Source organism: Aspergillus campestris, assembly GCF_002847485.1.
Source record: "Aspergillus campestris IBT 28561 chromosome Unknown P168scaffold_9, whole genome shotgun sequence".
NCBI classification, from domain to species: Eukaryota; Fungi; Ascomycota; class Eurotiomycetes; order Eurotiales; family Aspergillaceae; genus Aspergillus; species Aspergillus campestris.
The window spans coordinates 993,488-1,007,633 of NW_020194344.1; the positions used below are offsets into that span (position 1 = coordinate 993,488).

Here is a 14,146-nt window from a genome sequence, read left to right on the forward strand (position 1 = left end):
TTCCACCAATTTCAAGCTCTGAACTCATCTTCTAATTCATGTTCAATTTAATGTACACCTCCCGACTCGTTGGGGAGCCAGTACGAAGTTGACATGTGCGCGAGTTTTGCATGCTTACAAGGTCCTAGCTTTCGTAACCCGAAAGACCCACATAATTCAATATCTTTTTTTCTTCGTTCGACCTGAGAGGAATTATAGATATGTTAAGTTCGATCTATCTGCACATGGATGGCAGTTCGACTTAGACCTGAATTTCACCCAGGAGAAGAAAGGGCGGAAACCACGAGAAGCCACGTCCCTGATATTTCGATGCCTTGAAAAGATGTGAATAAATTCGAGTCTAGAAAAGCTACATGCTTTAACTGACAAAACTCTCCAGTCATGACTGTGGGGAAATTCTAGACGCCACGATAGTCAGCAGAACTACTACTGGAAATAATGACTTATCATGTCAGTTCCTGATGCACACTGGTAGATCATCTAGATATCATCTAGATAACAATGGCTGATTTGATCATGCTTACTTAGACTCTGCTGACGTAGATTTTGTGTCGTGGCAGGGCTATTTGTCATACTGTATGAGTGGGCTGGAGATATGAAATGTCATGACATGGTTGGCGACACCATGGCGACTACACTGTACAAATCCGACTATTGCTTGTGGTGAGCATATAATTTCAGATTCAAAATATGTCACACGTATTTAGCAGGTTGATACACGTGTTGGATCTTTTGGTAATGTTATATACAGCAGAGGCTATGGTTCTGGATTATGTGATGCTGCAGATAGCGCTGGTAGAATGGAAGAAATGCCAGCGATGCATGGACTTGTATGATGCACTAGATGGTCCATAGTTGAGATTCATATTGCAGTAGGCTTAATGGCTCCATTTGTTTCCACATACTGCGTGGTTTGCGGAGTAGTTCATGAACTTCTCAATAACAACTGACTATATATAACTTCAAGATATATGACTTCTACTGTGAATAGTCGTCAATCCAATCCGTAGATTGGGTTGACTACCAGCAATATCTCTTGATACATATTTTATGGATCTTTTTCCCCTACCAAAACTTGTTCGAAGGCATGATGGTTTTTGTGAATTTCTCTCCCCAAACTATAAGCTAAGATTCTATCTTTGACTATGGCACACGGCCTCCTTGATAACACCGTTTCGCCATCTACGTGTACATAGTATACATGTCGTGCGAGAGCAAAACGCTATAAGTCATAATAATAAGTGATATATCGAGGTACTTATAGTTTCAAGAGATCCAACAAAAGATCCAACAAAGCTACCCAGACGCTCTTTTAGTTGTCAGGCCGAACGTCTAAGATTGCACCATCCCTATCTATATATTAATGTAATGAATGTGTTATTTATTCATCGTTGATACACTTCTATAATTCAAATGAACTGTTATTAGTAACTCACCAGCTGTCTGTGAATGGAAGCTCCCGAACTAGCAACCTAACTACTATCATCAGTATAGTTGCTCATCTCCCAGAGCCACCAGAGTCTACTCAGTGGTTCTGGGGCTTTGACGAATGGAAAAAAGCAATATATTCTATACAGTGTGTAATCGTCACAACGCGGATGCATTCTCTATTCCGCATGGGAAATGTAACATTATCAATAATCAGTGTGGTTGCTTTTCAAATGATTCACGAAAGTTACTTTCCTGAGGCTTGCAAGCAAAACATATGTGGCTAGTGTGCTCCAGGTGCGTCATATCGCCATATTTCCTACCCCAAACTTCTTGATATAGCAAATCAACGGGTCTTGGACTATTGATGTACGTGTACAGGGCTGCTGTCGCAGGGGAAAATAGTAACATTTCTGGAACGCCTAGGCGATGTATTTTGGTAGGGGTCTGTTGTGCGAACGAACCCTCTCAGCCTGTGCTAGCCTTGATAGGGAGGCCAGTAGTGGTTAATATCTTCAATGTTGGATACTGGCTGGATCTGAGGCAGAGATGAGCTCAAGGGTAGAACTAATGCATTGTTGAGTGCTATACATAGACATGAGTTGGCTTCCTTTATCCTACTGTAATAATGATATGTATGATTTTATCTATACTGGCTACTGTAGTAGACAGTCGTGAATATATTGAGAAGTCATTGCATACTTCTTACTTCTTACTAGATTATTTAATCTTTGAAGTCCTATACCCATATCACATGGGACTTATATCAACACGTCAGCAATGATGAGTATGTTTTAAGAAAAGCATCGTAAGATTTGATTGAGAGTACATGTCAATTTACCCTCACAATGGTAGAGTTGTCTAATAGTGGAAAATGACAGACATCTTTGTACACGAGCCTTACGTAGCAATCGCTCTATATAGTATATCGACAATGATTGACATTAATTGACACTTGAATCTCACCCAACACTAAACCCCGTAGGCTGTGACTCGATCCCTCGAGCATGTGCGCTACTGGTTAATCCTTTAAAGTGATTTTGATATTATCAAGTGACAAAAATAGAATTGGCCCCTAGTATAGCAACTAAATATTATACCAACCACCTCGCAGGTGCTTATAGTTAAAATATATCCAAAAGTTTTTGTCATAGTAAATTCCACGCGTCTTTTTCACAAACGTGCCCATGGAGTTCCCCCAACAGGCCGTGTGACGAGCAAATTGATGACAGAGGTATGTGTAGCGCCTTGGTGGAGAGGACCAAGACAAACCTGGCCAGGACAAAATGTTTGCGCGTGATAAACTAACACGTTGAAGATCACAACCATACTTGATGCATGAATTATTCTACTATCAACAAACATGTAGACTTAAATTGACATAGCGCGTTTGGGAATTTTCCAGAAGATCACACAAAGCAGCTATTGATCAACAGACACAGCCTGAGATTCGAGACGGAATTGCATGCTGTTTGCTTATTCTGCAGCCTTGTCACCCAGCCTCTCATCGGGCTGGGAAAAGCGCCCAGCTCTCTCTTCAAGTCTGCGTGGAATATTCGCTGCGAGTCATCTCGTGAATCCTACGATATTCTGTACCCATGTCAATGACGAGGGGGCGGCTCGGGGCTTGCGCCCGACGATTTAGACCTCTGCGCACCCAATAGGGAATGGCGTCAGCTTAGGTTATATGGACAAGGGAACTCCGGGATGACTGTAATGGACCTAGTCATGGGAGCGTTGCCATCCAGTGCTTGTCGTATGCGGTGGCGCCATGGTGATGCAGTGGTGGGACAATGACCACCTTGTTGGGGCACCAGGACTGCAGCCACCCTCCTCTAACTGGAGGTCCAAGCCCCTGGGCGGCTGGAGCCAAGATGGACGGCTCGAACTCCGCAGGAGTTGACTGGGGTGTTTAATGTCGCGGCTCGATGGATGTGGTTGCAACGAACTCTATTGTGGGATTTCGGCTCGTCACTAAATTGTGTCCTTGTTGGATGGCTGACCAGTGTGGCTTTCTTGGACCATCGGGTGAATTTCCCATGTTCCTAGTTAGGGTTGCCCGGATCTCGTGGTCGGGCCAAGTCGCCCGCAGAGGTAACTGTCTCATACTAGTATGAAAATTTGACTCATGATCAGGCTCCAGACAATTCAGCTTTGACAAGTACGGGGCTAAATCAGGATTGCCTATGGGGAAATTTCACGTTGGCTCGTGGATTAGCGAGATGACTCCACGTGGGGCTATCCCCAACTTGGAGCGCAGCCCCTTTAACTCCCCAATCAGAGGCCCCGGGCTTTATCAAACCCCCGCCATTGCGATCTGGTCATCATTCCGGGGTTCTCCATCGTGGAGTCAACTTGGGTCTGTCCATGATTTCATGACTGCTCGGTCCATATTCCGACTTTTGTCTTCAAAGCTAGCTACACGCTCTCTTCTGCGTAGGTTTGTCCGATTCGTGCCTGCTCGTTTTTAAGGCTTGTTGGTCTCCCGCCACATCCGAAGGAACTCCTACCCTGTCCAGATTGTGACACCTTCTCTCTCCAGATCCAGTTAGCCAAAGTCGCGTCGGAAATTATTTTCTTCGGGTTGGACCATCGTGCCAAGGACGACTAAGGGAAAGGGAAAGCCAGCCTGGAATGGGAACGAGCGCTTTAGTGTTGTTTTCCTCGGGCTCGTGAGGCACGCGCCTAGATTTCGCCGAGAGCCCGCCCAGATCTTTAGCCTCGCCAGTAAGCCCTAAAGTCAGCCATGCAGACGAGGATTCAGAAAATGGCCTGTCATCCCCGCCAAGGAATCTCATGGCACCGCCAAGTGTTTCGGCCGCCATCAGGGCCGGGGTGATTGATAATATCCAACCAGGCACTCAGGCCTGGTCCAGTTAGATCCGGCGCAGCAAGCCACATCCAAATATCAGTCCAGTCAAACATCCCCGGACCCCAAGCCCCGCTAGACATGTTGCTTCTCACTTCGTATCTTGGCCGCCGCCGTTCGCTCGAGGACCCCTGCACGTTCGGGTTACCACATTGATCCATCCGGGCGCGGCGAAGGTACAAAGCGCTATATAACCCTTGGTCGCTTTCCCCAGCTTCCCCCCAGTCTACGCCAAGGTTCGATCACCGTTGCTTTCCCACGCTGTTGCTGTGTTCCACCCATCATGTTTGGGATTCCCAAGTATTTTGGCTGGAGAGGCCGAGCCCTCAACCTGGCTATCAGTTCCCTGGGTAGTCTTGATTTCCTGTGAGTCGCTATATCCGCGTTGAGACCGGGTCTGTCTGGTAATTAACATGAGAGAACCCAGTCTTTTCGGATACGATCAGGGTATCACCGGAGGTCTCCTCGACCTGCCGTCTTTCATCAAGTATTTCCCCAGCATCGATGACAAGGATCCCGCTGTTCAAGACTTTCCCGCCCTGAAATCGCAGCGCGCGACAAATCAAGGCATTGCGGTAGCGTCGTACAACTTGGGATGTTTCCTCGGATCGATCATCACTATCTTCGTCGGCAACCCGCTAGGCCGTCGCAAGACGATCTTCATCGGGTGTGTCACCATGGCCACCGGGGCTATCCTGCAGTGTACCGCATTTGATCTACCGCATTTCGTTGTCGGCCGAATCGTTACTGGTATCGGGAACGGCATGAACACAAGTACGGTTCCAACATGGCAATCCGAATCGTCCAAGGCCCACGATCGCGGCAAGATGGTCATGATTGAGGGTATGCTGATTACAGCCGGCATTACTCTCAGTTACTGGATCAATTTTGGTGGGTTGGAACCTCTGACGCGACAAATGCGTGGTTTGCGTGCTGATGACCAATGGGAATATAGCTTTTGCGCATATCGGCGACCTGGAGGTTGCATGGCGGTTTCCGCTGGCTTTCCAGATTATCTTCGCCGTCGTCATCTTCTGCTCCATTCTCAACCTGCCCGAGTCGCCGCGTTGGCTTGTCATGCAAGGCCGCAATGAAGAGGCGATGGAAATCCTTGCTGCTTTATCCGAGTCGTCGGTCGATGATCCGCTGATTCTGACCGAGTTAAACGCTATTCGGGAGACGGTGGTGGAAATGAACAAAGGCTCCTATCGCAGTCTGTTCGATATGAGCGAGTATCGTGAATTCCATCGCGTCGCGCTCGCCTATATCAACCAGATGTTCCAGCAGATTTCCGGCATCAATCTGATCACTTACTATGTACGTGCTTGCGGGACACAGAGGCCTACTTCGATCCAGGACTAACCCACTTTATCAGGCTCCGAAGCTGTACGCCGATATTGGTCTCGGCAAGGGTAACCAGCCCAAGTTGCTGGCTGCGTGCAACGGCACAGAGTACCTCATGGCGGCATTCATTCCCATCTTCATCATTGAGAAAGTCGGACGTCGTCCGCTGATGCTTTTCGGGGTACGTCGCAATTACCAATGCTCAAGCTTGGATGACTTCTGTGGCTAACAAAACGTTAACAGGCTGCTGGCATGTCCTTGTCGATGGCTGTCCTCGCCGGTACCAACTATCGACTGACCCACCTCGGCGACACACAGGCCGGTATTGGCCAGGCTGTGTTCCTGTTCGTCTTCAATACTTTCTTCGCTATCGGCTGGTTGGGAATGACATGGCTGTATCCTGCTGAGATTGTGCCACTGCGAATCCGTGCTCCGACCAACGCCCTCTCCACGAGGTATGCGACTGACTCTCTAAAACCGTGGCTCACAAGCGCGCGCTAACCACCTTTTGCATCTAGTGCCAACTGGATCTTCAACTTCATGGTCGTCATGATCACCCCCGTCGCATTCGCGAACATCGGATACAAGACCTACGTGATCTTCGCTGTCATGTGAGCGACTTCCCCTAACCCTCCAACCCAGCCCTAACTAACACCAACCAGCAACGCCTTCATCTTCCCCGTCGTGTACTTCTTCTTTCCCGAAACCCGCTATCGCTCCCTCGAGGAAATGGACAACATCTTCAAGAAGAGCTCAAGCATCTTCGACGCTGCGAAGATCTCCATCAAGGAGCCCTACCGCTACGACAAGCACGGCAACCTCAAGCCCGAGTACCTCGAGGAGGCCCTCCGGCGCACGAGCGTCACCGTCCACGTCGACCATACCAAGCTGGAGAGCGACGAGAGTGCGACTGAGGTTAAGGCTTGAGATGTACTAGTTAGGACCGGATCAGCATCTCGTGTGTGTTTTGAGTCGACTGTATAACTTTTTTGCATCTACCCTATACCCTGCGCGGAGGTGTAATCTGTCACGGACTGTTGACTTGCTGAATATTTACCTATTCTTTTCTTTCATTCGTGTCTATCCCTTCTGTTATTAATTGGGTTTTTTCCCTTCGTCTGTATCTAGATGCAGTGATAGTTTGATACCATGTTTTTGTGTTGATGTTGAGGTTCTAGATTAATTTCAATCTACCCAGTTTTAGAAGACTGAAATAACTTGTCAAGTCACATGAAATAAATAAGAATAAGCCAAAAAAAAAATCGTTCAATTTCCACACGTGTTGGAGAAAAGCTTACTGCATGCAAGGGGTACTCTCACAACGCAACCACCTAATCAACAGACCCAGGGTCCGTACAGCAAACAAAGAGAAAACCCAGAGCACTAACAGTTCGTCCCAATGTGACGAACAGATTAATCCCCGACAACCACCCTATCAGGAGCACCAGGCCCCAAGAGCGGCTGGTCCATGTTAGCGCTCGTAAGGTCTACTTCGCTTATACGGTTTAGGCCATCGGTCCTAGCTCGGGCGGACTAGCAATGGTACAGTAGTACCTCTTTCGGTTCTCTTTCACTTCAGTGATTCCACACACGGGTTCACTAGTACTAGGTTGTTTCCGGCTCGAGACTAGCTTTGCCCCCGCATTTCCTGTGCGAAAGTGACTGGCAGGAGTGGCTATCCCGTATCAAGGATCGTTGGCTCAAGCGAGTTGACTAGGGAGGGGGCTACGGGTGTGGTTGGGTGTCTGTGCGTTGTTGGGTTGGGTGTTGGGGTCATATGAAATATAATCTAAAAGAATATTAAGTAAGATTTGATAATACACAAGTGTTTAGAATGGGTGCCATGTTGCGAATACAATACTTTTGGGTGATCTCTGGTTTTGAATAGATAAGTGGTTTAATTGATTGTTGTATGTGGTATTCGAGAAATATATCTTAAGACTAAGAGGTTCTCGATGTGAATGCCTCGGGAACTCAATCACACTAAGATCTAATCCCATAATTCAAAACAGAAATCAAATTGTTTGAGTTAAATTCAGACTAAAACGAGTTGGCAATCTCAAACAATATCCAGTCAACGACCACGAGATAATATCTGGCTTAAAGATGAGCCCTAGCTCAAAAGCCCACAAGCTAATCCCACACTTAAGCAGGCGGCAGAGCAGCCTTGCCCTCCTTCCACGAACCCTCATAAATCCACTCCGTCACGGCAGTGACCAGCTCTCCGCGCTGGAAGAACACATGGATACGGACGTTGTCGCTCTTCATGAAGCTGACGGCGCCATTCTGGCTTCCGGGGACACAGGGACGGTTGAATCCGCCCTGGTACCAGTCCTTTCCGTCGTAGCCCATCTCTTTCAGCTTGTTGTCCCTGTCGACGTAGTAGACCCGGATGCTCATCCGGTTGAAGCTGGTGACCGAAAGGTCGGTGCGCGGCACCGTGTCATGGACGGAAAATTTACCCTTGGACCATCCCTGGTCTTCATCGTAGCATCGTTCGAAGATGTTGTTCCCCTCATCCTGCATGTAGAGCCTGCGGCGGGTTACTATCAACATCTTGAAAAGGCGAGAGGAATCGACCAAGTGGCCCATCGTGGAATATACTACTAACCTGATGCGTAGCTTTGAGTCGTGGAAGGACGTGCAGGCCATGCCTGTTCCAGGGAGAGCACGACCCTGGCCGGTCATCTCCTGCCAGCCCTTACCGTTATCTAATGATAGATTAGAAGACATGTCTTTGAGGCGATTCACGCAGACGACTTTAGGTGCAAACACTCACCGTTATAACCGAACTCCTTGATCGTGTTGTCCATCGTCTGGAAGTAGACGCGCATCTGCAACTTCTCGGTTCCGGCAAGGAAGCACGCCGACAGCATCGAGTACGGCGCGACTTGGACCTTCTTCTTGCTAAGGTCTCCCTCGTACCAGGAACCACCTGCATCGCAGCAGGCCTCCCGGAGCATGTTCTCCGCTCCGATGTAGTAAACGCGGATCTGAATATCAGTACAATGTTTGCAGCTGCCGGGCGATGGATACCTACATGCTTGAAGCCCCGGCAGATTGCCGCGATGGGAGATCCCAGAGCTCCGTAGCCGATGATGTCTTTTTCGCTTCCGCGAGACCAGTGGCCGTTGTCGTAGGCGACTTCTCTAATGCCGCCGTTGGTGTCCTGGACGTAGACGCGCATGCTGTCGGAGTTGCCGATCGGAGCGATGCCGCATCCTGAAGGCTTGTCAGTTTGAGTTGCATATGTTAGGGTTTATTGAATATCAAACTCACGGAAACGGATCTGCTGGGCACCGATGCTAGACATGGTGAATATTGGTGCGGATTGGTAGGTGTTTTGAAGGGTAATGGCAGGTAGCAGGTACTGCAAGAGGAATCTGAAGATGCTCTAAGCTGTGCTTGTCACTGTGGGATATCCGTTGAGATACTTCATGGAAACGGTGGGAATTAGGCCCCTATTTATCTATTTTGCGAACCGCCTGAGAACTGGCATTTTGTGTACGTGTTGAACAGGATGACTTGAAGTGACAAAAACCTGTACGTGGAATCATCTTTCTGTAACAGATAGATGCTGTGCCTGTCAGATAAACCTCAATGATGTGCATTCCTTTGCCTTTTGCCTAGGCTGCGAAGATCAGGTATTGTAGATTTGAAAATAGGTACTACTAGACAGTTGTACAGCCGGTAGAGCATCGTCTTGTTGTGAATCTGCAGCTTACTTCATCACTCTCAATTGATTTGACTTGTGGTACACTGGGTAACTCACATATTCTAGACCAGGAGAAGCGTCTTACTGAAGAAGCATATTCCATGGAGAAGCGCACGGGCCATGATGATGACAAGGACAGATTCATTCCTGTAACCATTCGCCAATAGAAACATCCATCATTTGTTCCTGCCTATGGTATCAGTGTCTGAAGAGTGAAATTGTTACTCAAACTAGAGATAATCTCAAGGGAGATTGTATACACACGGACTTATGCACTGGAGGCGTCGATGATGCTTCTGATTTGTTCTATGCTTTGGACAACAGAATATTCAGATTCAGCCTTCGTGATTATGATGCTGTGTATTCTTGTGTGACTTTGCTTCTTCGGTATTAATGCATCTTCTTCTAACATTGATATCATATTGTATGAGGTTGGAGGATAGATATTAGATCTCCATACATTTGTTTCTGACAATGTGTCTCTCATATTGAATGTAAGCAAAGCTCAATTAGATCGACCAGGATCTTGTCAAAGCTGACAATGTTATTAGGTTTACGGAAACGGCGATGATTGTATGAATAATCGGAAGGCTGCATTATATGCAACTATGGAAAGACTTCTGCGTTTGCATGGTCAGCAGATGTGTTTTAACATATTTCAGTCATTGATTTCCCAGTTAACGTCCTTGACACTGACATAACGGCCCTTCTGAATTTCATCATGAGCTTCTACAGTCTGTTACAGCCCGCTTTGCGTGTGGGCCCAATCAAGTGTCTGTAACTGACAACTTGCTGAGGGATCCTCATGGTACCTATAGCTTCGTTTAGTGCCGAGCTGACACAGTGTCAAATATACTGTCACTTCGTTGGTGTACTAGAGGCAGAAAGAACTATAGATAGCTGGAGAAAAGTGAGGATTCATAACCTTCATTATCGACAGTTTCACTTGTCCTACTCTTCAAACCATCACGTTAAAATTAATTGAGCTTCTCTCCAATTTTTGGAGCCGACATATTATTACCAACCAAGTCTCCCTGGTACCCAACTATAGCCCAGCCTACTCCCACCGAAAAAACACATATCCTATCGCATAAAGACCCCACCAAACTCCCCCCAGCTTCTCAAAGCTAGCATCTGGATCGTCGGGCGGGGAGGGAAGCGGTCTCAACAAATACTCCTCTATCAAGTGCGCGATCTAAATCTCGTTAGCATCGTCATAAATCGTTAACACAAATTCCTTTTCGAACGACCAACATACTGCGAAAACCAGGACTGTCCACATGCGCAAGAAAGACGTATCCACAAGCCACGGTATGGTACCAGAATTGTGGGAGAACCGCACGCCAAGTGATAGATGCAGTGTCATGATGTCCCTGATGGTTGGGTGCAGTCCGTCGAGTACACTGGCTGCGACTACTATCAAAAAAAAGATCGTAAAAGAGAGCATGTAAGTCGCTATGCCTGTATTAAGGCCCCGTCTGATGGACACAAAAGATACCGATCCCCAATCGGTTTCGTCGGACTGAGCGAAGGGCGAGTCTTTGTTAGTCTTCGGGTAATGGAGCGCTCTGGCGGGATAGTGCTGACACTTACCTGGCATCTTGTGTGCTCTGCCTCTGCGATCAGAAGGAAAGATGTCATAAAGTGTGTTAACAACTTGTTGTAAATTATCGAATGGCTAGCAGAGTCTCCAGGCGCCAGGTGGAAGTCGACTAAGTCATCAGATAGGTATCCCAGCGCTAGGACGCCATGCGTGAGAGCCACATAGTATAACGCTCGTAAGGTAAAATGGTCACGATAGCTTAGAGTCACGGCCATCATTAAAGCAAAGAAGGCGCAGTCTATGGGAAATTTCTGCGCATCGGCATATGGAGGCAAGACTAGCCAGGAAGCCGCGAAGAGCCTATATGCAGTGACTGCTGTGGCACAGCCCAGTGAGTAAACAACGAAGCGGTTGGAAGACAACATTTTGCCGAAGATATTGGATGGTGAGACTGAGACAAAGATTATGGAAATGAAGACAGGAAATAAGATAACCTTTTCAAGATCTACCTAATTATGTGAAATGTCATGTTGACGTGAGGTAAACCCTATCCTAAAATGCTAGTAGAACCATGTGGTAGGATACAGTAATCTGTGCGCTTTATAATTTGAATATCAATTACTCCATCTATCTTGTTGTTAGTTTATAACGGATAGATTATTTGTTTTATAGTGTCAATCATTTTCACCACAGGTTGTAAATATATGGAACCCAAGTCACTCTAACTTGATATACTTCGGAGGACAGTCAAATGGTCAAAAATATTGGTGAACTTGAGGACTATAAAGGAGTTTGTAATAGTAGCAAGACAGGAAGAGTCAAAACAATAATTTGTAAGGCAACAAACTGGGCAAATTAACTGATATTGGCGATCACACTTATCACTCTTCCACAAATTTGATGATTGTGGAATATTTGCGAATAGTTGCAAAACACAAAGAGTCAAAACAACAATTTTGAAGGGGGTAAACTTTGCAGGCCAGCTGATGTTCGCCTATTTCATATCTCACTCTTCCACATAATATATATCTCAACAAACTGAGTAAACAAACCAATGTTCTCCAACACCATGGTCACAGCCAACTGCAGGACTCGAACCTACGGGAAGATAAGAATCTTCCCTACCAAGTGTTCACCATAAAACCACTCGTCAGCTTGGAGAAGATTTGCCTAGCTGGACCCGAAGGTACTAGGCTTGTCAAACTGAAAGGCCTCTACACGTGCTAGAGGATCAGATATTGTCTATCGCTCCATCCCATCATGGAGCCTGGCAAAGCTTGTCACCTAACCATCGGCCCCGTACCATGCTCGATGATAGGCCTGCTAGTCATACTACTCGTAAAATCGCTTGTAATATTCAACGAAACAATGGAGAACGAAACGAAATGGCGGGTGCAGTAACTAGCGCCCAAACGTCGTTCATCTTTTCTTTCGGTTCGACGTGGCGACTTCGCAGTACCTCCCAGATGTCTTTCAGGACTTCGCTCACGGTGTCCGGGTGGGGAAGAAACCGCTTGGGGGGGGGAGGAGGCATAAACCGAGGCATATTAGGAAGTTCGGTGTTGTAGAGGGTTTCTGAATATCGCGATAAAGAGAGTAAGAAGCAGAAAAAGTGCCCAAGCACGCGAATTCAGTCATTTTATTGATCTCTCATGGTGCATCGTGGCTTCCGTTGCAAGAAGATTTGCATGATTGGGGGAAGATGGGAAGGAAGCCCTCTCGAAGTCCTGACAAGACGGAACAGGAACTATTCTCATAATCCTCGAGAATTTGACAATGCTACCATGATGCCATTACCTGCATCAGAGATTATTGATGATAATCTCTGCTAGGTTGGGCAGGTATATACATGTAGTAGGTAGGTGTAGTTTGTGATTATTTCCGTATGTAGAGTTATATGGCGAGTGAGAAAACGAGAGTAGCATAGCACTTGAATTCTATATGTATACGCCGAGCATCATTCAAAAGCGCAGGCGCTTGGTCTCAAAGACGTATCTAGAGTAGTTCAAGGAACTTATCAAAGCTACCCGTAAAAATATGGATATCTAAAAGATGCAAAAGCGCGTCCGAGAGTAAACCCTCCGAGGCGGGTAGATCGAATCAGCTATTGAGACGCATGTCTCGAAAAATTACATATAGCAGATTGTAAGGATATAGGCATTGGATTTGTAGGGGAGTTCTAGAGAGAAGAAAGGGCGAGAAAAAGAGGAGCGAGGAGGATACATAGAATTTTGCGTAGACTGAAGGGCTTGGTTTCGAGTCCCTGCTTCTCCATTCACTGCCTCATCACATCATCACTATTCACAAATATTCTGAGATCGAATGCTGACCGGAATTAAGAAGCATGTGATAGTTCTCCAGACGCTTTAAACAGACTAAATCAAGCATATTACAGAAATCACTAGCTTAATCACTGTCTCACCAAACCCAGTACAAATCACTTATTAAGCTCGCATATAGAACTAATTCATTCTCAAAAACTGGGACATACGTGGCATTCTTATAGTAAATCATGTTATAGACAATGGCCTATTGTTCGGGGTCCAAATTCTTGTTGTATGACAGCTTTCTAGGGAAGATATAAGCTATATATATCTGTTTATAAAGTTCACCGAACAAGAGCTCTATCATTATAGTTGGGTGTTTCGGTTCAACTAATTTCTGACAAATCTCTATTTTTTTTTACATCAAAGATTAGTTCACATTGAACTCCATATCACAGCGCTGGTAAAATGTATCTATAATTGTTTGGCGCTTTCCAGTCTTCGTAGAAGGACCGGTGAGCCTGGAAAACCGCGGTCTCCACCTTGCGATTTCACCACCCATGCTCAGTCACTTTCCAGGGCCGCACTTTGGTTAGCCAGTTCATCATCATTCTCGGTGTACTTTCCGAGTTATATTAATCCCGGTAAACTAATATAGCAAGAGTTTGAGAGTGCAGGCCCGGTCCCAAAGATTGCTTCTGCCTGATATGTGTAATACTTACTTGATATCAACACAAAGAGTATCTAGGAACCTTGATAAATAGCTCTCTAATCCTTGAGCAAGAACAGCTAAACTATGCAGGTCTCAGATTAGTGATAAGGTTTGCTGCAATATGAGATAGAATGTTCTAGATTAATGAAAGAGACGGCATTAAGTGTGTTAGTCTGCTTGGTGTCTTGGGTCAGAGCTGCAGCTGTTACCAGGTTTAGGGCCAATGATTTTCTTTTGCTGAGTCTGAGCATGTGCTTGTAGCATAGCTTGG

General features: G+C 46.3%; 3 protein-coding genes across 3 annotated transcripts; 1 reads left to right on the forward strand and 2 right to left on the reverse strand.

The window, feature by feature from the left end:
* Positions 1-3,294: 3,294 nt before the first annotated feature.
* Positions 3,295-3,596, reverse strand: P168DRAFT_190111 (uncharacterized protein). The gene has a single exon (XM_024833008.1). It carries the CDS (start codon positions 3,533-3,535, stop codon positions 3,341-3,343), a length of 195 nt encoding a protein of 64 aa, XP_024691292.1. The 5' UTR covers positions 3,536-3,596; the 3' UTR covers positions 3,295-3,340.
* Positions 3,597-4,526: 930 nt separating this feature from the next.
* Positions 4,527-6,812, forward strand: P168DRAFT_291844 (sugar porter family MFS transporter). The gene is made up of 7 exons (XM_024837481.1): positions 4,527-4,663; positions 4,725-5,188; positions 5,253-5,614; positions 5,673-5,822; positions 5,885-6,096; positions 6,160-6,252; positions 6,304-6,812. Exons 1-7 carry the CDS (start codon positions 4,581-4,583, stop codon positions 6,566-6,568), a joined length of 1,629 nt encoding a protein of 542 aa, XP_024691293.1. The 5' UTR covers positions 4,527-4,580; the 3' UTR covers positions 6,569-6,812.
* A 974-nt stretch (positions 6,813-7,786) lies between these two features.
* fleA (fucose-specific lectin FleA) lies at positions 7,787-8,954 on the reverse strand (the record flags this gene model as incomplete). Its single annotated transcript, XM_024841379.1, has 5 exons — positions 7,787-8,174; positions 8,253-8,352; positions 8,421-8,634; positions 8,682-8,863; positions 8,921-8,954. The coding sequence occupies 5 exons, from the start codon at positions 8,952-8,954 to the stop codon at positions 7,787-7,789; spliced, it is 918 nt and encodes a 305-aa protein (XP_024691294.1).
* Positions 8,955-14,146: the final 5,192 nt, after the last annotated feature.